Here is a 27692-nt window from a genome sequence, read left to right as displayed (position 1 = left end):
CCAGTTGGGCACCACATGTGTGAAGGTCTGCAGCCCTTGGACTTGAGGAAGCAAAGATGGGATTTGCTTTTCCAGGGGGAACTTCCAGGATGAACTTCCAGGATGGTAAAGACTTGGCTGGGGCCAAGGGCAACAAGGTGAGGGAGTGGCTGAGCAAATTAACAGCAGCAGGAGTACGTTGAATGCTGCACAAACTGGCCATCATGAGGGGCAGCCACTGGAGGTCGAGCCAGCAGTACCACAGGAGGAGGAGGATCCCCGTCACCCCACAACTAGGAGGCGTCGACCCATTGCCACCCTGGAAGGGCTGGATGCAGACTGGCCAGCACCCGAGGATGCGTCCTCACAATATATGGAGGTGCCTGACACCTCCCCTGCAATCTCCCTCCATGCATTATGTACTGGCGGTCTACCAGGTCTCCCCACGTCAGGAAATAGTATTCTTCTTGTGTCCTTCACACCGTCAATCAGTGTCTCCAGCTCCATATCAGTGAACCTGCTGGCTCTCCTTGCGCCTCATACACCAGCCATCCTTCCAAACACCTTCACCTTCACCCCCCCCCCCCCCCCATCCCCCCTCCTCCCTCAGGGCTTTGCTGCAACTCTTTTTGGGGAGTACAAATAAACATTAGATCGAGTGCCCCCCGATCTGGGGGACGCTCCAGACACTTATAACAGTCCTCTTCTTTTTTGTGTTTTCTTTTTCGTTTTGTGATTTTTTTTTTTTCAGGGCTTTGCTGCAAACCCTGGCCTTTTTAAAAAAAACAGCTGGCTCATTAGAAACCCTTACCTGCATGCTGAATTTCTCAGTGGTGATAATGCTCAAATTAAGACAGCCACACCGCTGAAAAAAACACTTTTGAAGGGTACATTAGTGCTGGAACCCATTTGTTCACTTTTGGAGCTGAATGTGGGGTGGCCCAGCCATGAGAGAATTTTGATGCTCATGGCCACAAAAAGGTAGGAGCACCAGCTTTCCAGCGGTACTGAATTTCGGGCCATGGAGAAATAGCGATGGTTTCTGGAGTGGTGGTTTAAAGCTATAGTTTTTTCCCAGTTATATCGGGTTGAAATGTTAAATTTGATTGGTGTTTCTATGTTGTAGTTTATAGTTGAATAGTATTTAAACTGAAATGTTTATCTTAATTAATTTCTTGAAACCAGGTTATGCTTTTTTAAAAAAAAAACATGTATAGTTTTTACTTATGTTCTGGTACATGTTCAACCATTTCTGTACCAGATGGATGACCACTTCTATATTAAAATCTCTAGTGATTTCTAGAGTAAGTATTATACACCCAATGAGAGAGGAAGTTGACAGTTATATGTGTTAAATATAAAACACATTTCAGTGGTTTATTCCAAATTTAACGGTATTGTGGAGAAAATCAACTTGAAACCAATCTTTCCCCACATGGGTGGTGGTATGTATGCAACCCTATGTAACCAGTATCATACCGCCACCAGAGGGCATACCTGTTGAAGTCCTAAGGGATCCCAGCATCCCTTGGGAGCACTGTATATAAGCAGGCCTCCCATGCTGTAGCAACACTCTGGAGTTGGAATAAAGGAGCTGAGGTCACACTTACTCATTGCATACAGTACTCAGTTACACTACTTTATTATGAACATAACAGTTGGCAATTGTTGTTGTTTTGCTGTTTTCATTTTGGCCAAGTTCCCCCTAACTCTGATTCCTGGTGTAAGTAGCACATTCCTGTAAGTACTTAGCTAAAAATCCTATGATCGATGAATATTTTACAACATGCGTATTCCACCTGGGACTGTCTTTACTGGAAAAGCTAATCAGAATGAAGTCAGCAGACTGTTGGCACCAGTATGGAGTGGGTTGGGGATGGTTTAAACTGTGTTTTCTGTAGTGCAACAGAAAGGCCATTGATTTAGTTTGTTTAACATTAAAAAAAACGAGGAAAAGCTCACTTGTATATAGCAACATTTTGCCATCCCAGAAAGTTTAAGGTGATTAATTTGCCTCATTTTACTGCTTTCTTATTAGGCATTTCAACCTGAGAATGAAGCGAGACACCTCTATATTCACAGATGATTTTAAAGTGGAAGTATCAGGTGAAGAGTTGAATTATGATGCCTCCCACATCTACACTGGGGAAATCTATGGTAAGATTGTTAATTGTGAACTGGTGTAAATGTATACATATATGCAATTTATTGCTCAAGTTTTTAAAAACTTTTAATATCACGTGAGAAGATGAGTGAGTAATGGTTTGTCACAACTGTCAAAAGGCAAATTAACAGGAGTAATATGAAAGCAAGAATATTTATAGTGCTGTTTAATGTGATGCCATTGTCTTCCAGTCTCCCACAAACTCCGTTCCCTCACAGAACTTAAAACAGCCTATATTGCAACCGTGTGCGTAGTTTGAAAATATTTTAAAATCATTTTTCTATGCGGTTTTATGGTTAAATATATTTATCTTGTGCAACTGGGTAGGTGAATATTATGCAGACTCTTTTTTTAAATCTGTTCCCGATTTTAATTCTTTCAAAAGTTAGACCCGCACTCCAATGTAGTTTTCTTAAGAGCAACTTTTTCCGGCCCTCTACTGTTAATTATAAATAATTAAGCTAACTTAAATACCACAATTTTCATCACTGAATAGAATAAAATGCTAAAATAAATCATAAATGCTTCCTTGTATCAAAATAATTGTTATGTAATGGCTCAGCTGGTTAAGAGTGAATAGTTGGGAAGGTCCCACATTTTGGCCCCAAGTTTCCACATGATTTGCTCCTGATTTTTAGGAGCAACTGGTGTAGAACGGAGTATCTTAGAAATCGGAATTCTCCACATATAGTTTGCTCCAGTGCTTGTCAGTTAGAACAGTTTCACTTTGGAACAGATTTTTTTTATTCAAAAGGGGGCGTGAACGGCCACTTACGCCTGATTTCAAAGTTCCGTGAGTGAAAACTTACTCCAAACTAACTTAGAATGGAGTAAGTGAAGATTTTTGTACGCTCTCAAAAACCTTGTCTACACTTTAGAAAATCAGGCGTAGGTTACAAATTAGGCATAGGGAACGAGGTGGGGAGGGGGGGGGGGGAAGGGAAGTCATTAAATTCTACAATCAATCCTTAGTTATACTTATACAAATATTATACAAATAAATCCAACCTGAATAAAAATTTATAAGCAAAGAAAAGATTAAATAAACCATGTTCCTACCTGTGTGAAAGTGCTTCAGGCAGACCTTTCATGTTGGAGACAGGCAGCGGTGTGGCGTCAGTGTCTCGACGGCAGCGGCAGCAAGCTTCAAGCTGAGCTGCAGTGCTTGAGGCAGGCCTTCATTCTCTTCGTGGCTGGCCGCGAAGAAGCACCGGACGGACCCGAGGCCATTCGGCCATGAGATATCAGCCGGCAGCCGAAGAATCAACGCAGAACACATGCAGCTCATTAAGGTCCTCGAGGCCATTCGGCCACGCTTTAGGGGCGGCGTCAGTGGCTGGCCGGCAGCCAAAGAATCAGCAGCAGTCTTCGAGCTGTGAGGGGGACTGAGGCCATTTGGACAGGGAGAGGCAGCCACATCGACAGTTTTATATTTAAATTTGCAGAATGGGTGCTGCATTGTCAACACCACGTATTATGTAATGGTTCGCCATCAATTCACTGCATAGGAGAGAATTGATTAGAGCTCACCGCACCAGGAGCGTCGTAGCCGTAGGTTGATGGGCAGGAGACCTTACCCACGTCGACAATATCGAACCAGGTGCTCGTACCTGGACATGAGCGAGGCTGATTGTGTGAAAAGGCTGCGTTTTCGCAGAGAAATTGTCACTGAGATCTGTGATATGGTGAGAGCAGATTTGCGCCCAGAAGCAGAAGGACAACTGCCTTGTCTGTTGAAGTGAAGGTAACAGCTGCACTTTCTTTCTATGCCTCGGGATCGTTTCAGGCTACAACTAGAGATGTGTGCGCCATCTCTCAACGTGCAATACATGCCTGCGTCTACCTGGTCACGGCTGCACTGTATGCATGAAGGAATGACTTCATCAATTTCCCAATGACCGCACAAGCGATCCATGAGAGGGCTGTGGGCTTCTTCAGGATTGCCGGCTTCCCAAAGGTACAGGGCTGCATTGAATGTACCCACATCGCCTTGCGAGCACCCGTGGAGGAATCTGAGCAGTACCGAAATAGGAAAGGTTTCCACTCTATCAATGTGCAGCTCGTGTGTGACGACAAGCAACGCATCATGTCAGTCGATGCGAGATACCCTGGCAGCACCCACGATGTGTTCATCCTACGCGACAGCGTTCTATCTGACATGTTTGAGCAGCAGCCAGAAGGGCAGAGCTGGCTACTGGGAGACAAAGAGTACGGCCTGACCACCTGGCTCATGACGCCCATACGCGTGACACGGACAGAAGCTGACCGTCAATACAACATGGCGCACATTGCGACGCGCAGCATCATTGAGAGGACCATTGGCATATTGAAACAGCGATTCTGATGCCTGGACCATTCCGGAGGACACTTGCTATACTCTCCTCAGATTGTCGGTCACTTCACTGTTGTGTGCTGCATGCTTCATAACTTAGCCATCATGAGGCAGCAGGAGCTGGTAGTGGAACCCGAAGACCCACGTGAGGGTCCAGTGCGTGATAGTATTACGGAAGACCAGGATGTGGATGATAACGACAATCAGGAAAGCATGCAAGTGCCTGATGCCGAAGCACGAGGTCGGAGGAGGGCCGTCCATCGTGCCCCTTTAACGATTGCTCGAGACTTGCGCCAGCAGCTCATCCGTGAACACTTCAACTACTGATGCCTGAGGGCTCTGCGACCACTTTTGCATATGGACATGTTTATTCTTTGCAGTTGTTCCTACGTTGTGTTGTGTTAATGAACATGAAACAGTTTTAATGAAAAAATATTTTATTGAAAAGTTAACGTCACACTAATAAAATATTTGTTGTATCAAACTATACTTTTTAATATGACTCTTGAAGATCACTTAAAAACTTTAAGATCACTTATAAACTTGTAAAGTTACAAAAGTTACAAAACACTTTCTATGTGAAAAATTTTACACTCTAAGATCACTTACACTTCAAGATCACTTTTTAGATGCAAAATTAAATAATTTACAGAATGTGAGAGCGTTTACACTAAGATCACTTGAAAACCCTGAGATCACTTATATGTTGTAAAGTTACAAAACTTACAAAACAGTTTCATTGTGAAAAATCTTACACTCTGAAGAACACTTACACTTCAAGATCACTTTTTAGATGCAAAATTAAATAATTTACAGAATGTGAGAGCGTTTACACTAAGATCACTTGAAAACCCTGAGATCACTTATATGTTGTAAAGTTACAAAACTTACAAAACAGTTTCATTGTGAAAAATCTTACACTCTGAAGAACACTTAAACTTCAGGATCACTTTTTAGGTGCAAAATTAAATAAGATACAAAAAAATGTTAGAGCATTTACACTATAAGATCACTTAAAAACCATAAGATCCCTTATAAGTTGTAAAGTTACAAAACTTACAAAACAATTTCAATTTGAAAAACGCTACTACAGCTACATCAAGAACAAGAACAAAAGCAGCAAAGAAAGGCTGCAACCATGTCTCATCCATATCTCAGTGAATGTTCACTTCCTCATGGGGGTGTCATTTGATTGGCTGGGCTGTTTGCCCTTATTGCAGCAGCTACCTCAACCAGGCCCACCCTGACGGCCTGTGCCGACACTTGCATGCCCTCCCTGATGGCCTGTGCCGTAATTTGCATGCCCTCCCTGACGGCCTGTGCCGCCGATTGCACTCCCTCGGACATTCCCTCCCTAAGTTCCCGTGTCATTACTGCTATTTCTCCCGTCAGGCCCGTCAACTCTTCACCTACTGCATTGACTCCACCGATGAGTGATCGGGTAAGCTCATTGGTCTCTATAACCAATACCACAACCTGAGTCGCATCTGTTGCACGCTGCATCTCAGGAGACCGTGTCTCCAATCTCCATCTCCTCCTCTGCCTGGGTCTGCCTTGTGGCACCACTACACTGGGAGGCGCGGGCATGGACGGTGGGATGCTCGGTGTTGCAAGCGGCACCACTACACAGGGAGGCGTGGGCTGGGACTGTGGGACGCTCTGTGTTCCAGACGGCTGAACTGGAGGGAGAGGCTCGGGCTGGAATGGTGGGATGCTCTGTGTTGCAGACGGCAGAACTAGAGGGAGAGGCTCTGGCTGGAACGGTAGGACGCTCGGTGTTCCAGACGACAGCACTCGAGTGCGAGCCGTGGGTTGGGATGTTGGACGAATGGGTGTAAACTGCTCCATGATATCAGCAGCAGCACTGGGACCCGAAGCGTTGGAATCAAAACCATAGTAGGTGGAGCCAGAACCTACGCGAGAGGGAGGTGCAGGCTCGGACGGTAGTGCACTGACTAGAATGCTGCATTATACCAGCAGCACCACTGGGACCCGCAACATCGGAAGCGAAACCATGGAAGGTGGACCCAAGACCTATGCTAGGGGTTGAAACTCTGATGCCCCTTGATGGGGGCTCATAAACACTAAATTGGAAGCTCTCCCCTGCAGACATTTCAGTCATCGCTGCCATCATCCAGTCTGGATCGTCCGCAGCTGGTTGTACTGGTTCTTGTTCTGTACCCTCAGGATCCTCAGGGTTGGCAGCAGCAGCATCGTCATCATCATCATCATCATCATGTTCTGCAAAATACATCAGAACAGCAAGGGAGGGGGCCGGATGGGTGGCATGAGTACTCTCACACATAAGCCAGGCAGCAGGTTGATTTAAAGGGCCATGATGCATTTTCAGGATTTACCCTCTCCCTCGCGTGCGGGCCCAGCTTGTGCTGTACTGATTGCTTTTCTCCATGTACGACTCATCATAGCAGCTACCCTTTGTTCCAAGGGTGTCAGTGGATGCAGATTGGGCACGCCTCCTCCTGTCCGAGTTGCCTCCCTTTTGGTGTGGGCCAATTTCTTCTGCAAAGAGTAAAATATAACTTTTTACAGAGTGTGTCAGTCTGCAAGGTGGGACATACAGATAGCCAGGTTACAATTACGATTAAATTAAAAATGGGAAATATTACTTACACTAACTACTTGACCAAGGTCGTGCCATTTCTTTTTACACTGGCTTCCAGATCTCCTGGTATGCACCACTGCGCAGTAATCTTCTGCAACTTGGTTCCAGCGTTTCTTCATTTCTTTTGGTGGCACTTTTATGCGACCTCTGTTGCTGGTATCTAGCTCCTGCCATCTCTGCTCAATTATGTTGACTAATATCTCCACTTCCTCATGCAAGAAATTCTTTGTTCTTGGTGGACGTTGATCCATTGCAAAGTTGAATTGGCACTCTTATTTCTCAAAACACACAGTCCTTACTTTGCATGCACCAATGCAACACCGGTTCTGCAAGTTTAACAGTGAAAAGCTGAACTCACTGATTTCAGCAGGTGATTTATTCAGCAGTGCTGCTAAAAGCACTCCCTCACACACAGAAATATAAAAAAAAATTAAATTACAAGCCTTTGCAGGGGTCCAAGAAACAAATCTTCACTTTTTCTGCAGTATTTTAAAAAATGGCCGAGTGCCAATGTTTCTGTGAGACTGCGCGCACGCTCCAAAGCGCACGCGCAGGGTTGCCGGCACCACGAAGGCTAATTTAAATTGTACCCGCCCCCTGCTACTTAGAAAATCGGCGCGAGTGTTAGGCTCCGCCCCCTGCTGCGAAGAGCGCGCCGCGCCAAGCAGACATCGAGCGAATATCGGACTTTTTTTTAGGCGCAGTTTTCGGCGCGCAAAACAGGCGCCCAGCTCGGAGGTGCGCCGTTTTCGCCGCGGCACGAAACTTGGGGCCTTGATTCCCAATTTGTAGTAAGTTATCTGATCTCAGCTGGATCAATAAAAGCATTCTAATGGGCTAAATCAGCCATGATTACAGCTCCCAATTGCAGACTCGTGACTCTCACTGGAATATACACGTGCACATCAGCTGAAGACTGGATCGCGATTGTTCTGATGCACCCACAGTTGAATAGCCTGCCAATGCTTGCTAACTGGAAAGTAGTATTGCATTTGAGTAGTGCCTTATGTCATAATCAGAACAGCTCAAAGCAATGTCACTGTTACGTAAGCAAATATGGCACTCATTTCCAATAACATTATTCCGCAAACTGCAAATGAGATGAATAAAGAATTCATCTATATTTTAATGATATTTGACATGTTGGGGGGAATGTTGCCCATTTTATCAGATGGACAGATTCTTGGCTTAATGCCACTTGTAAAGGATAACGCCTTTGATAATGCAGCACTCCCTTAAACCCCACACTCGAACTTGAGCGCATAAATTAACTGGCACTCCAGTGCGGTGCGGAGTCCAAAACCTTTTGGCTCGGAGACTAAAGTGTTGCCAACTGAGCTAAGTTGGTACAAAGTTAATCTTGTATTAAGAGTGGCAACTTGGGTGATGCACTGGATAGCACGGTACCGACACGTGGAATCGAATTCAGTAAGATGTCCACCTTTAACAGAGAAGGAAAAAAACTGGCCAAAAGAAGTGGTGGGAGGGGACAGCAGCTATTCTGATAAGGGAATGATGACCATAAACCATGACTTAAAGAAAACCTGTAGGAAGCAACGACACATGGGTGTAACAAAATAAACACCAGTCACAGGGTTTTACTTGCATAACTGGAGTTCCTCTCGTAAAAGGAAAGTTTATTGGGCAGCTTTGAAGAATTTCACTTATCGATGCCTTTTTGTTCCCAACCAAGCCCAGCATTTGTTCACGAGCTGCAAGATCACAAATGGGGAATAATGACACTGACAACTGTCTTACAGTACTTTGCAGTCATTTAAGTCTTACCTTTTCAACTAACAATCCAAATTAAATGAGCGAAAGGAAGTTTGTAGCTGCTGCCTGAAACCTCCTCACAGTGTTACTGGTCTTGGCTGTGCCACTTACAGGGCTAAATGCAGGAAATGTGGTTGGCTATATCTGTATTCTGATAATCTTGCAGACCAGCCACCACTGGAAAGATGTGCATGTTTAAGATTTGGAAGAGCAGGCCTACCACATCTGCTGCCTGGAATTCAGATACCAGCAAATTTGTCCACCTTCTATTAGCTCAGTCCTGGTAGTTTACCTGTCTGACATCTCAGGAGAATTATCCATACATATATGACACCGGGAAGTCAAACCGGGCAGAAAATTACCAAAAAATAAGTACTTGCTGAGAATTAGTGTAGAATTAAATTATGATACTTGAGAGTACTTCACAATGTCAATATTCCTGTTTTACTTCGAATGCAGAAAGATTGGGATGTTTATTTTAATTGTTTGTAACAGTGCCATTTTATCGGGGCTCGTGTCAACAGTTTAAGGCTGATGAACTAATCATCCAGTTAAAACACTAGACATTTAAAAAAAAAAAATTGTAATTGTGACAAAAATTACCTGATTTTTTTTGTCTTAATTTTGGTTTGATGGCGCGCTCTCTAAATTTAGTTACAATAAACTAAGGAGAGTTAAAAGGTGGGGGAAATGATCTAGTGGTTGTTTTACGAAGATCTAGTAAGCCTAAAACCACTTTAATTGTAACAGTGTACTGACAGCCAAAGAATGAAGGGCCTCCTGAGTGAATGTGCCTGAAGAACTATTTCCTTAGCTTGTCACTATATGCATTAACTTGTGAACTATACCCTGTGAAGTATAATGAATTCTTAAATTATTCACGTTTTATTCCACATTGTACAATAAATGTTCCCATTAGCTGCTTGTATTCAGTGTCCTGGCATTATTTTAAAACAGTAAGATAATGACTTATAACCGTACTCTCATGAAAAATATTAACCTGAAATGGGTGCAGATTTAAAGACAACTGGTAAAACGAATAAACATGTCTCATCATATGACCTAAAACTTCAGAGATTATTATTTAAACTCTTGCCTTCTGCAAAAGCCACATTGCTGCCTGAAGATCAATGGGTAGTTTGTTGTCACATGAATAAAAAAAAAATTTATATACAGTTTTAATGTCACGAACAATTGCGCATCAGAGTTAATTTTGAAAATCATGATTTTGATGGGTTTGTAGTTGCTGATTTTTTTTTGGTAGCTTTTCCTACCAGTCTAGTAAATTGAATGGTTTCTTAATTGATTTGCATATGTAACTCTGCTCCCTTTGCTCTCTTTCCTCAGCTCCCTGTCCTCCCTAAAACGCTCCCTTCATGTAAACTCTCCTGCCACACTCCCAGCCAACCCCTCGACCTTTCCATCTGCCATGGTCTCTCTGCTGACATGGTTTTGATCACTGACGAGGCAATATTCAAACAGTCCCTTGTATCCCTTACCACCCAGAACCCTTAACCCCTTCCATCTTCACTCCTTTTGAATGAACCCCTTGAAAATAATTTTTTTCCCCTTAAGTCACTCCGAAATGCACTCTCAAATGTCTAGCCTTTCACTCTTTCCCCCAACCACTCCCTCACCTCCATCTTTGATGCCTTTGTTTATTGTCTCCCATCTCATTCATTCCCCCTGATATGACCCCAGACGTTGCTCCCGTAAGTGCAAGTGGCTTCGCTGTACATCACCAAATCTGGCTGGACCATATCAAATGCAGTTGGGCCTCCCTCTTGTACCAAAACCACCCAATACTCCAGGATCATTCTGAAGAGCAAAGATAATCCTGGGTTTCTTTTCTCCACAGCCAAGTGTCTGCTTAAACTCTTCACCACCCCTCTCCCTCCACCCACTAACAAGTGTGAGGCGATCAAAGACTGCTGTGCCACCAAAATTGAGGGCATCCTTTTGGCTGCGTTGCCTATTTTCCCCTTTGTCCTCTTGCCCACCAATCCAAATCTCTCCCAGGCACATTCCACCCCTTGACTTAAGTCCACATCTCTCTGGCGCATCTCTCACGTCCTCCATGTCCTTTCCGAGCTCATGACCACATTCCCACTAAACTGCTGACCAACCAACTCCCCTTAATTGTATGTGGTTCTCTCTCCTCGGGTAGTGTTCCTCCCTCTTCAAAACTGCCATCACTCCCGCATCAAAAAAACCCACCTCCACACTTTGTCTTTAGAAATTATCATTCAATCTTCAATCTCCCTTTTCTTTCCAGACCTTGAATGTGTTGTTAACTCCCAAATCTGCGCCATATTTCCTGCACCTCCGTGCTTAAATCTCTGCAGTCTGGTTTCTAGCTCTGCCAAAGCACTGGGAGAAAAAAAAAATTCCCTGATCAAAGTCACACATGACATCCACAAGTCCCTCCTCGACCTCACTACGGTCATTGGCATGGTCGACCTCATCATCCATCTCCGTTACTTCGGCTCCATTGTCTAGTGTGATTGAATTATCCATCTCCTGCCCCTGCACCTTTACCTCCATAGTCCTCCAAAGATCAATGCATAGCTCCCTTATTCTTCCTCATCTCCGTGTTACCCCTTGATGACTTCATCAGCAGACATGGTGGTAGCTTCAATTCGACACTCACGACACCTAGCTCTACCTCCTCATCACCTGTCTTAACACATTGCCTGTGTGTTCTCAGACTGCTTCTCCAACATACAGTCTTGGATGAGCTGCAGTTTTCTCCAGTTAAACATTGGGAAGACTGAAGCTTTCTTCTTTGGCCCATTGCAACTGACTCCATCCCCCTCCCAGCAGTTGTCTTGGACTAAAGCAGACTATTTGACCCTGAGCTGAACTTTGAACCCATATCCTTTCTATCACAAATCAGTGACTTATACCTCCATAATATTACATCTACCTTCCATCAGCTGCTGAAACCCTCGTCCATTCCTTTCTTCTCTCCAGATTCTAGTATTCCAACGCTCTCTCCTATCCTCCACTATCTATAAACTTCACCTTATCCGAAGCTCTGCTGCCTGTTTCCTATCCCGCATCCAGTTCCGCTTGCCCAGCAACCCTGTCCTCAATAACCTAGTTGGTTCCCGGTTACCCCAAAGGCTCAGAATTAAAATTCTGGTTCTCCTGTTCAAATCCCTTGGTGGCCTCCCCTTTCCCTTCGACAGCCCAACCCGCCCCTCCCTTATGTTCTTCGGGTCTCTTATTTGCCCGCCATTGGCAGCTGTGTCTTGTTGCCTAGGCCCCGTGCTTTCGGTTATCCCTGAAACCCCACTGTCTCTCTACCAGCTTCTCCTTTTAAGACCCTCTTTAAAACCTATCTTTTTGACCAAACTTTTTGTTAAGCTCTCCTAATATATTCTCCTTTGGCTCAGCGCCTAGTTTGTGATTTTGCCTTTAAAGCACTTTGGGACATTTTCTATGTTAAAGGCATTGTATAAATGCAGTTTGTTGATGTTTGAGCCCATCAGCAGGGTTAATGTAATGGTGCTTATTCGGCACAATGAAAACTTTTTTTGCTCTCCGTACACTTTTGAGATGACCGTTTTGAAGTGTGATGGTTGAGGTGTGATGTCAAAGATGTGTACTGGGCATTAATTTTTAGACTGAGAAAATGCAAGAAGTCTGCAGGAGCAGATAGCAAAAGCTGCCTGAGAAACGCATTGAAGGCATGTAAGAAAATTCCCTTTCTTTTCTCCTCCTTTCCCCTTGAACTAATTTCTTACATGATCATGTGACGAATGAGGAATGAATTACATTGCAACCTCTTGTGCTCTTTTTTTTAATGGTAATTTCTGTTGTGAGCTTAACACCCAAAGTCCAGCTTGCAGCTGTTCACTCTGTCGTTCTAATCAAAGCTGAATTTTTTTAATGTCCAATAGGGAGTGCTTAGAATTTCACTGAGTGAACTTGCTCTCTGGATTTAATGAGCTAGTCTTTATGGAGTTGGATTAACAGAGTGGACTGAGAAGATAACTCTACCAGCTTCTTCATATTAATAACTCCTCAAATCTAGCAACGACTTTCAACAATGTCATTGGCACCTGCAATGAAACGCACCAGTTTTTGGCGCTTGTTTAAATACTGTACATATCATATTCTGAAACCAAAAAGTAATTAAGTCTTCACTAATGGAACATCATTGAATTTTCTTCATGAATTTCTCAGATTTCTTTGTCGTATAAATATTAATCCCACTTTAAGGCATTCACCAATAGACTTCTGGTAATCTTTCTGTTGTAATACTTCAACTGTTTTAAAAATGTTTTGTGAAAACAAATTGTCGTCTTAGCAACCTATATTTTGTCTTGTTTAAGGTGAGAAAGGATCTCTCAGCCATGGCTCTATAGTAGACGGACGATTTGAAGGATTTGTCCAGACCCACCAGGGTAATTTCTATGTTGAACCAGCAGAGCGGTACATTAAAGACAGAAAGCCACCTTTCCACTCTGTGATCTACCATGAAGATGATATCAGTAAGTGGTTTTTCCTTTTATACATTACTGTCCCTCAGACAAGTTTCAGTTATCATGTTTGTTTTTCCAAATGAGCAGCATATTGTGACAACATGAGGATGTTTGCACCAATTTTTGTGATGCAATCTTTGGATTAGTTTAAAGGATGTATTGTGAACAATGTCATTTCAAGTAATCTGTAAAAAATGTATATGAATTTCATATTGCTATGAATGCACATCGTAATTCATTTCTATTGCAAAGCAAGAAATTGAATTATGTACAGGTGACTCAAACTCAAGATTAAATATTAACAGGATCATTCCTACCTATGCAATTTTGGGAAATATGGCAGCACACCATCCTGTCAGATCTCCGCTGTAATCCTGCTACTCATGATTTTTGCGTTTGGGTTAATGCACACGTCAATATTTAAATCAACTCTTAAGATTTTACTTTAATTATGACAGTATCCCACTGTGCAATGAGTGTAAAGGAGCTATTAATGGGTAGGAAGTATGTTTAATAAATATCATGGAAAATCTGCCCAAGTTGTTTATTCAGAGGACTTTTCTGTCCCTTTTGTTTGCTAATGTGTAGCATAGAAATGAGTTTTCTGTCAGAAGCAGCAGTTCTGGTTATGTATTTTTTCTGTGTACAGCCCGCTAGTTTTGTAAATTTAGTATGATGCGGGGCAAAGCCTAAAAGCTGAGTCTTCAAAGGAAGATTTGATTTTTTTTTAAATTCCCTTGGGTCACTAGAAGTTGTTAAAACTATCTCTGATAACATTCATGTGTTATTATCATAGACAAGTAGCAGACCACACAGAGAATCAGATCGTTATTACTGCAGTAATCATAGCTTTGTGGATGGAACTTTAATGTACAAGACAAGAAGCTTTGTTTATACAGTTGAACTTGCAAAATAACTGGACTGGGGATTCATAGCACTTAAGTCTAGTGATTTGAAGGGGAGTGTTGAATAACTATTGGGGTTATGAATAGAATAGCCAGTTTTTAAGTTATGCTTGTTTGTTCTTTCAAATACATTCCAAAGAACATTTAGTTTTTTTCCCAATCCACCTTTTTAAAAAAAAAAAAATTTCAGTTCTGAATAAACCTGTCTTCTTAATTCAGATGTTGGCTGAGCTGCTGCGTATTTGTAGCATTCATTTTTATTTGATTTTAAGTCGTTATTCCTTTCACCTCTGTGAATATTTTATTTTTTCTTCAGAGGGTTTGTCTTGTCTGATTCCACTATCTCCAAGACTGGGACCCACAGAAGTTTTACAACTGTTCCCGTCCCTTCCAAATTTGAATAAATGCTTGAGTTCAGGAGTTTGTTTGAAAGGGATATTCGTGACATTTAAAAGTTCACACCCTGCTATTGATGTTCTTAGCTATGGGAAAATGGTGAGATTTTAAAAATATTGAAAAAATATTAAAAATCTTGTTAAAATTTCATGCGCTTGTGTAACACCTTGTCAAATATTCGTAGGGATGATTGGTCTGATGGATCCCGATTATACATGATGGATGAGCGAGGGGACAATGTTCAGAATATTTGCCTTATTTTTGTGGAAGCTTTCTGCAGTTTAGGGCAGTAACCTTCTCTCTAAACCAGCTGCTTTTTGTTCAAGCCATAAAGGTTGTGCCCAGGCTAGGAAAACTCTTTCCATTACTGTCTCATTCTCTGCTATAGATCTGAAGGATGCGTACTTCTTTCTTGGGGTAATATTGCCCATCAAAAGTCTGAGATTTAACGTAGAGGGAGTAAACTAACCCTTCAAGGACAACTGTATGACTCGCTACGAGCACCCAGAACATTCACAAAATATGCCCAGTTTTTTTTACATGTCAGCAAAATGATCGCCTAGTCCAAGCTACTGTTTATAATTCTGCTGATTGCAGTCGAGCAGGTTCTGAGACTCATCATCTTTCAAGAAAGTAAAATTAGTATTTATATACCACCTTTATCGCATCCTTCTATATACACTGCTTTGAGAAGTTTCAATGAGTTACTTGGAAGTGCAGTGACTGTTATGCAGGTAAATCCAGCAGCCATTTTGCTTGCAGCTTGATCCCACAAACAGCAATGAGATGCATATGGAGATTTAATAATTAGCACGGTTACCAGGAGGATCGATGTTAAACGATACTATGTTCAGGTAACTAAATGTTTACTTGTCTGTAAGAAGGAGCAAGTTCAAATCAGTGTGGTCTTATGGAAAATAGGTAGTGCTTGACAAAATTATTTTTATGTTTTCCAGACACGTTGCATAGACCAGGCTTGTATTCCCTCAAGTATAGAAGATTAAGGGGTGATATAGTTGAGGTGTTTAAGATGATTAAACGATTTGATAGGGTAGATGGAGAGAAACTATTTTCTCTGGTAGGCGAGTCCAGAACAAGGGGACATAACCTTAAAATTAGAGCTCAGCCGTGGTGTTGGAAAGCACTGAACACAGAGGATAGTGAAAAACTGGAACGCTCTTTCCTCGCCCCCCCCCCCCTCCAAAAAAAAGAAAAGGTTGATGAGGCTAGGTCAGTTGAAAATTTCAAAATTGAGATTGACAGATTTTTTATCAGACAAGAGAATTAAGGGATATGGTGGCTAAATGGGGTATAGTTACAGATCTGCTGTGATTTTAATGGGCTGCAGGGGCTGAATGGTCTTCTCCTGTTCCTATATTCCTGGGATGGTTGTGTGGAAGAATTTAGTAGCTTTTATGATTAAGCAGGAAGTTTAGAATTTTTTTCTCGTAAGAAAGCCTTCGTTGAATATTTTGCACTGTTGCACCCATTAATTAAAAGTTTCCACTTTTATGCCCTAAAAATGGGTGATGTTTTGCTGCTGTCCAACTTTCCCAACCCCATGACTGTTGATACCTATCCCTCTGTTTGTTCTCTCAAGATGAGGACACAGAGCCTTGGCTTTCTGATCTTCTAATGCTGAGGAAAAAGCAAAAGTGGAGTGGAAATTTGCACAAATGAGCACGGGATTGCAAAGTGCCCTAAAATGCCCGATTCGGGTCTGCCATTCCCCCTTCCACACCCCCCCTCCCCCTTCAATTCAATGATGTAGGGATATAAGTGAGGTCCCTGTATCCTGATGACATCACTTTCTAGGACTTTGGCACCCAGCCCCTACCCTGCTAATTTGGGCACCTACTGAAGTGTGCAGCTGCAGAAACCAGGCACCCCTTGTTGCTTGGTTGCAATGTTTGGCATGTCAACTCAGCACTTCCTACCCACATATCTGGCCAGCACCTGGCAGATTGCCAACTGGGGCCCAGCAACATGCAAACTAGCTGATCCACAAAAACCCATCAGGGTCAGTGGCAAACACTTTTGCCAGGTGGAAGTGGTCACCTGTTTAGGATCTGCCAACACAATGGCTTAGCAGAAAGCTCTGACCCAGAAGTCTAGACCATTTGATTACCCTGGTTGGAGGAGGAAGCCTTGTGACCAGATGTGTGGAGAGTGGCGAAAACCCCAAGTCAAGTGGTTTAAGGTCAAATCTTGCAGCGTCCAATTGGGTTCAGGAAATAGAAAATGATTTGCTTTCATGTGTGCTGCTCTTTTTTTCCTTTTTGTCTCTCTAAAGGAAAATGTAGAAAGTTACATCTTTCATTATGTTTAACTTATGATGAAGAATAGGTTACCTGAGGGGCAAGAAACAATTTTCTAACTTGATGGTCTGTATCCCATTAGAAAAATGACATGCCACAAGTAATAATCAATGTGGTCTGAACAAAGCTTGATGGGATTTCCTTTTGCTCTTTCCCTTTGGCTGATCGTACTGGTACAAACAGGAAAATATCTGGGAGAACAAACGCGGTAGTAAATCAAAATGGTACATCAGGAGGTACAATCCTGTTATCCATTATGAATTTACAAAAATGGTGTAATGGATTTAAAAAATAAAATTAGTAACTAGATTCTCTTGCTTTTTAAAAAAAACTTGAAATGACAAATGCAGGAGCTAACATTAAAACCTTTCTGTCTTATTAATCAAATGGGCAATTTAATGGAACAACGTATTTAGAAGAGCTGAAATTGCTCTTATTATTAAGCATAGCTGCATCTGCTTCTGTCTTTCACTGGGTGCTCACAGGTCAGAGTTTAAGAGATTCATTCAATGAGTGTGAAGCATGTTTTGTGATTCATGGCTAATTGCACATTGCAAATCAGAATCTGCATTTGGAAACCTACCCATTCTAATGGACACTTTTTAACTTTACTGAAAGCCAGTTACGCTAATGTTGAATCTGAGATCTAGCAAAGTCAAACGTGGATTTCATTGATTACTGCGGATTGTATCTCTTTCTGCACTTGTGGAAATGCCATTAATAACAGATATAGGTAGTTCTAATCTTTTTCTTACAAAATTTGAAGATTTGCTGGTAAAGCACATTCAGAGTGTACCATCACCAAGAAAAAATTATGTGCAGCTATCCTGAAGTATTTTAAATGCAGTAAATTGTGGAAAAGAATATTGTCTGTATTGCCTTTAAAATCATTTTCCTCTGAAAAGTGCATGATAGATTCTGAAGTGTATTGACCCTTAAACAATACGTCACTCAAACCTTTTCAAGTAGTAAGTGAGGTGCTGACAGCTTGTAATTATAGTCATCTTAGCTGTTGACTTAATGACCTTTTTGTATTCTGTTCTGTCAGAATCGCTGGAATATTTGTCCAAAGAAAAACTGTTTCCTTTTAAATCAGACAATCAGAAGCTTTATCACACCATCGAAATAAACCTACCAAAAAAGCTTCCAACAAAAGGCAATGCTGAATTCACAAAACTAGATTGCAGCATCATTCTTTCGAGAAAATAAATGACAAAATTCTGGCAATTCTTTATTTCTGTATTATTCTAAAACATTTTGTACATTGAATCTTGTATGTTATTAAAACACACAACTTCTAAATTGTTGAGATTAACTCATTTGTTAGCTTATCGCTGGCCTTTCAAATAATTAGGATAGAATGCAAACCAGTATGGTGGGTATATTGTGTTTAATCTGCATTAATGACAATGTAACACTCGTTATACAGCAAAAACATACGGCCGTGACAAGTAGCTGGTACCAGACCTGATCGGACAGACGGCTGGCATGCGCAAACAACTCTCCTTGTCTCGCATTTGCATCCCCCTCTCCCTCTCCCTCTCTTCTTAAACTACCCAAAAGTGTTAGACCGAAGTCAGCATGGTGTCGACCCTTGGGAGTTCTCACTCCACCGTCTGTGCTAAGGGCCCTTTAGTTCTTCCTTTTATTCTCCTTTTTTTAGGGGTGTACCTGATGTGGGATACGGACAGGATCGTTTGACATAAGGGTTCCTCTTAAACCAAGGTGCCCAATGGTATGTCAAGTACTTTGTCTTAACTTTCAGATGAAAACCCTCCCCTAAGGGATCTCATGCTTTTGCTCACATGCCTTTCCTGTTTATACATTCTGAAGGCCCAGCTATTTGATTTCCCCCTATCTCTCCCGTCCTTATCCTCCCAAGTTTGGAGTCGGGCATGCCATTCCCAGCCTTCAGATGTTTGTAGCTTCTTGTTATCAGTTATTTATGGTCATGTAGCTTTAGCTATGTAAAACTAAATATTTCATTCCCGTATCAGGCTATATACCACGGAATTAATCATTAAATTCCCAAAGATATCCTCCATTTATTTTCACACACTTGTTAACTTACGTATTTTAAAGCAGTTTTGTTTGAAGTCAAGATCCTAACTTAGCATTATAATAGGGTTATTAGCAGTAATGGAAAAAACATAGGTGTTGGACCTTAGTTGGCCAAATTAAAGATACATTAAGCAACCTTCCTAGCACGCCAACAGCTGATAGCTGGAAACAAGGTCATATGTGACTGCCACAGTGCAGAATCTTATAACATTCGCAGGGAACCAAAAACATAAGCAAATTCTAAGCATCTATCCAGCTATTCCAATACTAGTCTGAAGAGACATTTTTGTCTCCAGTTCTAATTCATCTCCGGAATCAATCTAATGAACCTTCATTGCACCCCTTCTAAGGCAAGTGTATCCTTCCTTGGGCAAGGAGACCAAAACTGTACACAGTACTCCAGGTATGGTTTCTTCAAATCCCTATATAATTGCAGAATCCTTACTTCTGTACTCCTACCCCCTTGCAATAAAGGCTAACTTACCATTCTGCCTTCCTAATTTGCTTGCTGTATCTGCCTGTTAACTTTTTGTGATTTGTGTACAAGCACACCCAAATCACTCTGAATCCCAACATTTACTAGTCTCTCTCCTTTTTAAAAAATATTCTGCTTTTCCATTCTTCCTACCAATGTGGATAATTTCACACTTCCCCATATTTTACATCATCTGCCACCACCTTGCCCAATCACTTAATGCTTTGCAACCTCTTTACGTCCTCCTCACAACTTACTTTCCCACCTAGCTTTGTAATTTTTGCAACCCCCAAAAAAACCAACTTAGAAATGCTAAGTAATTTTAAAGTTTCAATCATTTTGCAAACCAAATGCATTGGAACCAATGTTCCCTTTTAATTTTTTTATGGGTGTGTGGCCTATTTAAAATACCACGCATGCGTGGTTTTTCCTATTTAAGAGCTGGTTGCGCGGGAGCTGCAGGGCGCTACACAGCTGCTCCACTTAAAGGGAACATTTATTAGAACCTCGCGCACAAAATTTGTCCGAGTGGATCCAGGTTTATTTCACCATCTGAGTTTGGGTGCTTATTTAGTCAGATTCACTAATTGGATGAATATCCTTTCTTGTGGGAATGAATGGGTTGTATTTATTTTTATTGGAGTCACAGAGCAGGCAACAATGTGCCAGATAGGAATAGCTAGGTTAGGAAGCCACTGGAGCTTCACCAGATTGTGGGTTATAGTCCTAAGGGCCCTCTGCTTTCCCTCTTTCATTTGTACAATGATATAGCAAAGCTTTTCTTGTTTGGTATTGCGCACCTTAAGTTGAGAACCGATGCAATGCAATTCTACTTGCAGAGAAAAGAATGAAATATATTCTATCTAATTTGTCAAACAAAATGATGAAATGACTACAATGATATTATCTGGTTGCATTTCATTTCAAATCTTATTCTTTTGAAAATGTACTTGATAGTTTGATGTGGAAGATTTCAAATGTGCTTCAGGCTATTTTCTTGCAGTACACATTTGTTTCCTCGTGTATTGCATTCACAGACCTTTTAAAGGCTTTTACATCATATGTTCTATTATTTCTACTTCAGTGAGAACCCTCTGCTCCTGTTAGAAAATGATCAGATTTATTCTCGTGTACATTTGTACTTTTATAAATATTTGCATACAACAAAATGGATTCAGAGTTTTACAATCTACAAATTATAGAAGCAGCACATAGATATGACTGCAAGGTTGTGTTCTGGTTAAAATGCCTTTTCAAATATCTCGTCCACTTTTCACAAATGACCAATTTGAATAATCTCAACTACCATGAATCTTTGCCCATTGTTTTCTTTGAATTTCTAATTGTATTAATGGTTCATACTTTTCATTTCTTTTGTAACTTGAGTGTGTTGCAACACTGACCCATATTAAAAATAAATTGTATGAATGTTGTGCTTCTCTGAAGATGTACACAGTATTGAGGGTAGAGTGATGTTTAGGGTTCAAGTGATGCATAAGCCTCTTGAGTTTCACGTTAGTGAATTAAGGTACCTTTATCTAGATATGTCTATGAAATGTGGAAAATAGATCTGTTCTGCATGTAAGCCATGTAAATCTAACTGGCTAATGTACAGGAAACCAGCCAAGACTTTAGGAAGCCTGTAACTGAAAGTTTAAATTTAATCTTGTTTAAAACTCCTTTTGAAAACCTGGTGAGCTTGTTTTCTTTGAAATTTAAAAAAAAAATATTTTTAAATCCAAAGCCTAAACAGGAGACAGATTTATTTTCAAAACATTTTTTGGGGACTTGTAGTTTTGGTGGTTTTGTTTCTGTTCTGACTTTTTAAAATGTGATTGTGACCCTTACCTTTATTTCCCCCTTTGTACTACCATGGACATTGGTTTAAGTGCCCTTGTATAATCATATATTCCCTATTGCAGACTTGTTACAGCTTACTGCTATTACCCTTAAACTGTCCATTGATTCTTTGCTCAGTTACTTCAGTTTCTGGTAAAGATTACTGGTTAATGAGAAGTTAGATTAATTTTATTTTTAACTACTACTTCTGTCTGTGTATACAGAGAAGTGTAAAATTGGCTGGAAATTCTTACACCAAAGCTACCCTTGTGATAAGTACCTAACTGAACATTTTACTTATTGAAAGAAGTAAAAGTTAAATTTATGTTATCTTTTGGATTTCTGGTGCCAATGAAGTCACATCGATATATGTAGTTGAATGAGGTCATTCAGCCCATCTTGTTCATCCTTCCATAGAAACCTGCAGTCATTTCATTACAGCATTTTGCATGCTGCCAATACCATATAAACACCTTTCTGGGTATTAATCAATCTTTGATAAAGTCACAATATGAGGGATAAAACACATGCTGAAGAGCAATGACACTGCAATCTTAGCTCACAGGATTCTAATCTACACAAGGAAACCCCATTACCGTAATCACTCAGCCACAGCGCTGGTGACTGAGGAGACACTCAACTCTTTCACCTGCAATGAGTTTGAACCCATGTCCCAAGAGTCAAAGGGCACCGTCAAAGACACTGTGGCCCAGTTACAGTTTTGCCATAGAAACAATGGTCAGTTTACATTCAAGTAATAAAATACATTTATTCAGAGTGAAAGAAAATGGCTGCAATAGCTTATGAATTAAGTTCTGTGGGTAGAATATAAAAAGTGCTATTTATGATTTATCAAGTCACCGGAATAGCCTTTTTGTTCCATAATGCCAGTAGATGTTATTAAGAGCTTTGATTGTATACTTCCCTGTCCTTTCGTTAGACCAAATGGAAAGAATGGTATCGGGTAGCCATTTTAAGTGTCCTGGTTGGATAACCCTGTACCTTTTTTTGTGATGGGACTTGAAACCAGTCAATCACATTGTTCCTTGATTAGGCATCCTTTGTACAAAGTTGCCATGTTTTAATTAACCTTTTCAGGCTACCATAACCAGTCTGTAGGTCTTGAAGTGCTGACTGTGGAAAGTAAAGACTCAATCCAGTTTCTGTTTGTAGTTAAGCCCATAGTAACAGTAAAATGAACCCATGTGGTCTTAATCTCTCCAGATTTTTATTGTCCTTATCAATAAAATAATGTATTTTTTTTTTATTACTGAAAATGTAGTGTCCAATTGTCCTTACCACAAACCTATTAGTATGGTGGGTGCAAATTTTTAAGTTGTTTGTGATTATGTGCACATTGTGGCTGCTGGTGTTGCCAGTTAAAAAGAAAGTTGGGTTAGTTCTGCATCTCTTTATTTATGGCTTATTCTTTACACACCCACAGTCAAATTTTTGAGACCCAACTTACAATTAGTCTCACTACAGCAACCAGCCTATGATTTGCATTGCAATGAGCTGACATTCACTTGTGAAACAAGGGCTACATTCTAGCAAATATGCGATTATGTTGTCAACGGTGAAAAGAATCTGTTTAGTCTTAATTTGCAATGATGTCAGAAAACCATGCTCAACAGCCTTGTGCTCGTCATTTTTGGAAGTTGGGGAGCTGGGTTTGTGTGCCTGTCGATGTGTTTCAGTCATGGGAGTGGGGGGTGGGGAGGAGGATATTTGGTTGCTGTCACGTGAGCTGCAGTAACTGCTGAATGTTTCTTTGCTGCTTTTGAATGAAGGTCAGACTGCTTGTTGTGCATGAAGAATGCACGGATAACTGTCAGTATAAAGCTAACTATTCTGGCTGGCAGAGGAACATCTATAAACTGTGTGCGGGTTCTAAACTTTTTTTCTCCCACTGTTGATTCAACCATTTGGAACATAAACAAAAATCATACACGATAACTGCATTTGAACACTCCTAATTTATTTGGCTTTACTATCTTTCCTGGTAGGTTATAACCCTTTGAGTAAAATCATTTTTCTATTGTCGGTTTTAAATTTACTTTTAACTAATTTAAACTATGTTGCCTGATCCAACTGACCTGACTTCCCCTTCAGTCTAGTTATATCCTTGATCATGGGTTCGCTTTCATAATTGTTCCTCATGTCTGCCATATAGTATAAACAAATGCATAGAAGCTCAAAGTTAAAAAGAACATGGACAGTGTTCAAAGAATAATTCTTCTTTATTTCGGATGCATTTTAGTATAGTTAAGTGTTTCTTTAGAATCCAATGAATGACTGCGCTCTGTTGCTCACAAAGAGGCTGTTGAAACATGGCATGGGATAAACTGCTCATTTATATGCTGCAAATGTATCTAGTTATAAAGTAATTTGAGGTTAATGTGATGGTCTGTCCACAGTTCTTGGTTTTGCAGTGTTTAAATATATTCAAAACTGTTGCAACCTTTAGTATTTTCAACACAATTTGACTCTTTTCAAATTCTGCCATTACTTTCTCAGATCAATTTTGTATGTTTATGTTAAATACAGGTTTCTGAAGTGCTGTTGAATAATCTTATCATGAACTTAGGATAGAATGAAAGGCTAGAAATGTTTCTGCTGCCGACACCCTGGCTGTATGGGGCATGTTGTGGGCACCTGCTTAAAATGTGATGATTTAGATTGGTGGTGCCCTGTAATCTCCAACCCTTATTTATTCATTATGTAAAATACCAGGACCTGTTCTTTTGTCCCCCAGCTAAAGGTTCGGTGCTCTGCTTTTCACCTAAATCTTGTAACAATGACTCCAGCCTCTCTCTAGCAGTAACTCAGATTGGGCGAGGAGCATCAAACATGCTGTTTCAAACAATTGTGCTTTGGGGTTTTCCTTTGGCTTCAATGTCATTTACCTCATGTCCACAACAGATCAGAGTGGGCCTTTGTATGTCTGGTATCTGGGCAAATCAAACGAGACCCAGGAGACAAAGAGTAACTAATTCTTGCTATACTTCAGTTTACTGTAATATATCGTGTGCCACCGTGTAATCTCCTAGATCTCCAGTAAGGAGAAAAATGAATACCCGAATCAGATCATTACTTCGGCTACAAAGTACAAGACCGATTTATTGGACAGACAGCAAGAACAACAAGCATTTGTATAATGGGGCAGGATGCAATCGGCAATCCGGCATGAATTGCACTCAAAAGCTGCGGCAGTTTTCTGAATTGATTTTATGACTCAAGTTTCCACCTCATTTGCATAATCACAAACATAAACTCGTCCATGTACCAGCGTTTCAGGCGATTTTTTTTTTCTTGCATGAGAAATATTCCTTGATTTAAGTGGTAACCTGGTGCAGCTGAAAATGAGTTTATCACAAAAATAGGTATTTTGAACAGTCCAGCACCTGTGAGTAACTCGATTTTTAAATAACAATGACTTTAAAAACAATATATATATATATAATTAAATGCTTTTAAAAGGTGCCTTCCGTCATTTAAAAAAAAAGCTCAATTTAAAAAGCCTCCTCGAAGGCCCGCAAACACACGCGATTAGTGGAAACTTGCCTTGGTGATTAATTCGATCTAGTGGTGTGGGTAGTTTTATGGGCAGGGTCTAATCGGCGCTGTTTTTTAAACCAGTGCAAAAAATCGAGCCAGTTGAGTCTGAAGGCAGCAAAGGTGTGGGTGAGGGTTTAAGCAGATAGGAGTCAGATAGGTAAGCAGTCTTCATGCCTGAGAGGATATGAGGTTGGAAGCTCATCTCGGGGTTGGGTAGGAGCCTGAGGTTGCGAGATTTGCCCCAGCTAAACTATGGTTGTATGATACTCCATTTCAAACTGACCTGTGCAGTGCATTACTGACAACAAAAGCAAACTTGATGTATTCATCGTTGTCAGCAGATTGCACTAACAACTACCATAGACTTTAAATAATGTTCAAAATGCAATCGTCCATTAACAGTAGCAGACACTCCTAATCATTACATAAAATGCTTACTGTCAATACAGACTGCGACTTGCAAAATCTGCCTCTGATTAATGTTCTGTTCTCGTGAGGAATTGCTGCATCATGTTATTGTCACTCTTTAGTACTATTATTTTCTTCATTACTGTTTGCTTATGTTAATTTTGTTGAGTCCCTGTCCCTGATTCAATATTAATTTCCTTGGGATGTCCAGCATTCCTCTTCTTCTACTGTAAGTACTGATGCAACGTAATTATCTAATATGACTGTCACTTCTTTATTTTCATTTATAATATCACCATTGTCAAGTCTCTGGAGTGGAACTTGAACCCACAATCTTCTAAAGTAGGTAGGCTAGCAATTAGAATTGGGAGGAACTGTTTTTTTTTTTAAACCTTCACAGCATATGCAGAAATTGTCACTATCTCGTTTATTCCATCAATTGTATTGCATGCAGCCGTAATATAGTGGTTGTTAATATGGAGGGGACATATATATATCTGCAAATAACTCTGCCGTGTATTGTAGTGGATTTGCTTAGTTTGTAATGCATATATTGCCCTCCATGAATAGAATTATACATCATGTGCTGAAATCTTGCATGCACTATGTTACGACGTTAGTCAACCTGATTTTGCAATTTTGGAGAGAAATATTCCAGTTGAGCATGGAGACCCTGGAGCTTTTAGATGTTTTTACATAGAATTACATACTTTCAAACAATCCATTGTACTTATCCTATAAATCGAAACAAGTGACCTGCTAAAAGTTCAAAATCACAGTTTGGGAAAAGGCATAAAAAATCTATTTTAGCTGCTACAGGTGTAATATTCAAAACTTGTAGATATAAGGCAGTGTTTAATTTCTACTAAAGTGGGTTTTTTGGGCAATATTCTGGAATAATTGATAGTGTGTTAATGCAAGTATTTCTTTCTAATCTGTGTTTTTTTTAAATCAATTTCCAAATATATTGCTGCAAAAAAAAGTTTTAATGTTGTATTCATACCATGGTTAAAGTACCAGGCTCTTACTCACTTTGCAATGGAGTATCTTTGAAACCAATTTCAATGCATTCTACTCATGTCATAATGTTCCTTTTGCATTGTCAGAAGTCTTTCCTCAATATTCTTCATATTTTGCTGTGTTGTGTAGCCTAAATGTCTTATTAACAATTATACCGATTCTATAGTATATTTACCAAATTTTTCTTGCAACACACAATTCTGGTTTTTGATTTTAAAAAAAACAATAAGAAAACTTGCGAACTTTAGTTATTTCCTTTAACTATTTAACCTTGTCTGAGTTATATGCTGTTTAAACAGGGATAAAATGCAAAAAGCTGCTGCTCACGGTTTATAAAATGTGTATAGGTGACAACTGATCATTTTAGGGTTACATTTTTTAAATGTGTCCTTTCAGCCCTCCTGTTGGAATTGGTCAGCATGCCAGTGGCTTGGGCATTAACGGGTTCTATTCGGAGCAAAGACCCCTGATGTAAAACTTACAACAAACTATGAAAATTCTTTTTGATCCCAGAGGAAATTGAGCGTAACTCCAGGACATGGTCTAACACTGTATCCGGGATTACTCAATCCTGACCAACTGCGTTCCACAAACATGGGAGATTGTCAAACAGAATTTGTGTGCCCAAGGCGATGAATGGTGCTGGAGAATGCAACTCTTCTTAACTTCTGATCCCTATTTGACACCCTTGGCTCAAGGATAATACAAATTCAACCCCAAGTAAAGCTCTCATTTTCACACTTTGAATAATTATAATTTAACCTCAATTTCTGAGTGCCTCCGACTTAACCAATGTGATGTTTCAATGGTATGTTTGCCCCATACTGTTGTGATTGGGTTTGCTTTGGGGTTGCTGTTATCTCTGTTGTGTATCTGTAAAGCATACACTCCGCCACCAGGGAGCGCATCCCCTGAAGTCCCAAGGGATCCCAGCATCCCTTGAGAGCACTGTATATAAGCTGGCCCCTAAGGCCTGTTACTCACTCTGGAGTGTCTTAATAAAGACTGAGGGGTCACTGTTACTTTAATCTCCCTGGGTGCAGTCTCATCTATGGTAGGAACACAACAATCTCCTTTGATGGCTACGTAAATTAAACCACGCCTGCTTACAGAGGCAGTCATGATTTTTGTCGTCATCATCATAGGCGCTCCCTCGAACGAGGATGATTTGCTTCCACACCAAAAGGGATAAGTTTACAGATCCTTCAATGAAGGACCCGATATTCCAGTCTTGAACTCCAGGGTGGAAGATGCCTTTGCGTGGATGTTTTAAATGGAAATGATGCTGAACAAGATGGTGCCACTGGAGCAATTGTGCTGGCAGTGAGAAAAAGGCGCCATGAAATCCTGC

General features: G+C 40.7%; 1 protein-coding gene across 1 annotated transcript in view; it reads left to right on the top strand.

Moving 5' to 3' along the window:
• Nucleotides 1–2022: 2022 nt before the first annotated feature.
• The window catches only part of adam10a (ADAM metallopeptidase domain 10a), an 83082-nt gene continuing 57412 nt past the window's right edge, over nucleotides 2023–27692 (top strand). The window contains exons 1-2 of the mRNA XM_070858361.1: nucleotides 2023–2136; nucleotides 13212–13370. Of these exons, the coding sequence (XP_070714462.1) occupies nucleotides 2034–2136; nucleotides 13212–13370 (262 nt within the window). The 5' untranslated portion in view covers nucleotides 2023–2033. The remainder of the gene's footprint in view (nucleotides 2137–13211; nucleotides 13371–27692) is intronic.

The sequence above is a fragment of the Pristiophorus japonicus genome, chromosome 17 (genome assembly GCF_044704955.1).
Source record: "Pristiophorus japonicus isolate sPriJap1 chromosome 17, sPriJap1.hap1, whole genome shotgun sequence".
Lineage (NCBI taxonomy): Eukaryota > Metazoa > Chordata > Chondrichthyes > Pristiophoridae > Pristiophorus > Pristiophorus japonicus.
The sequence above is the reverse complement of the archived record's forward strand: the minus strand, read 5'-3'. Positions and strand labels throughout refer to the sequence as shown.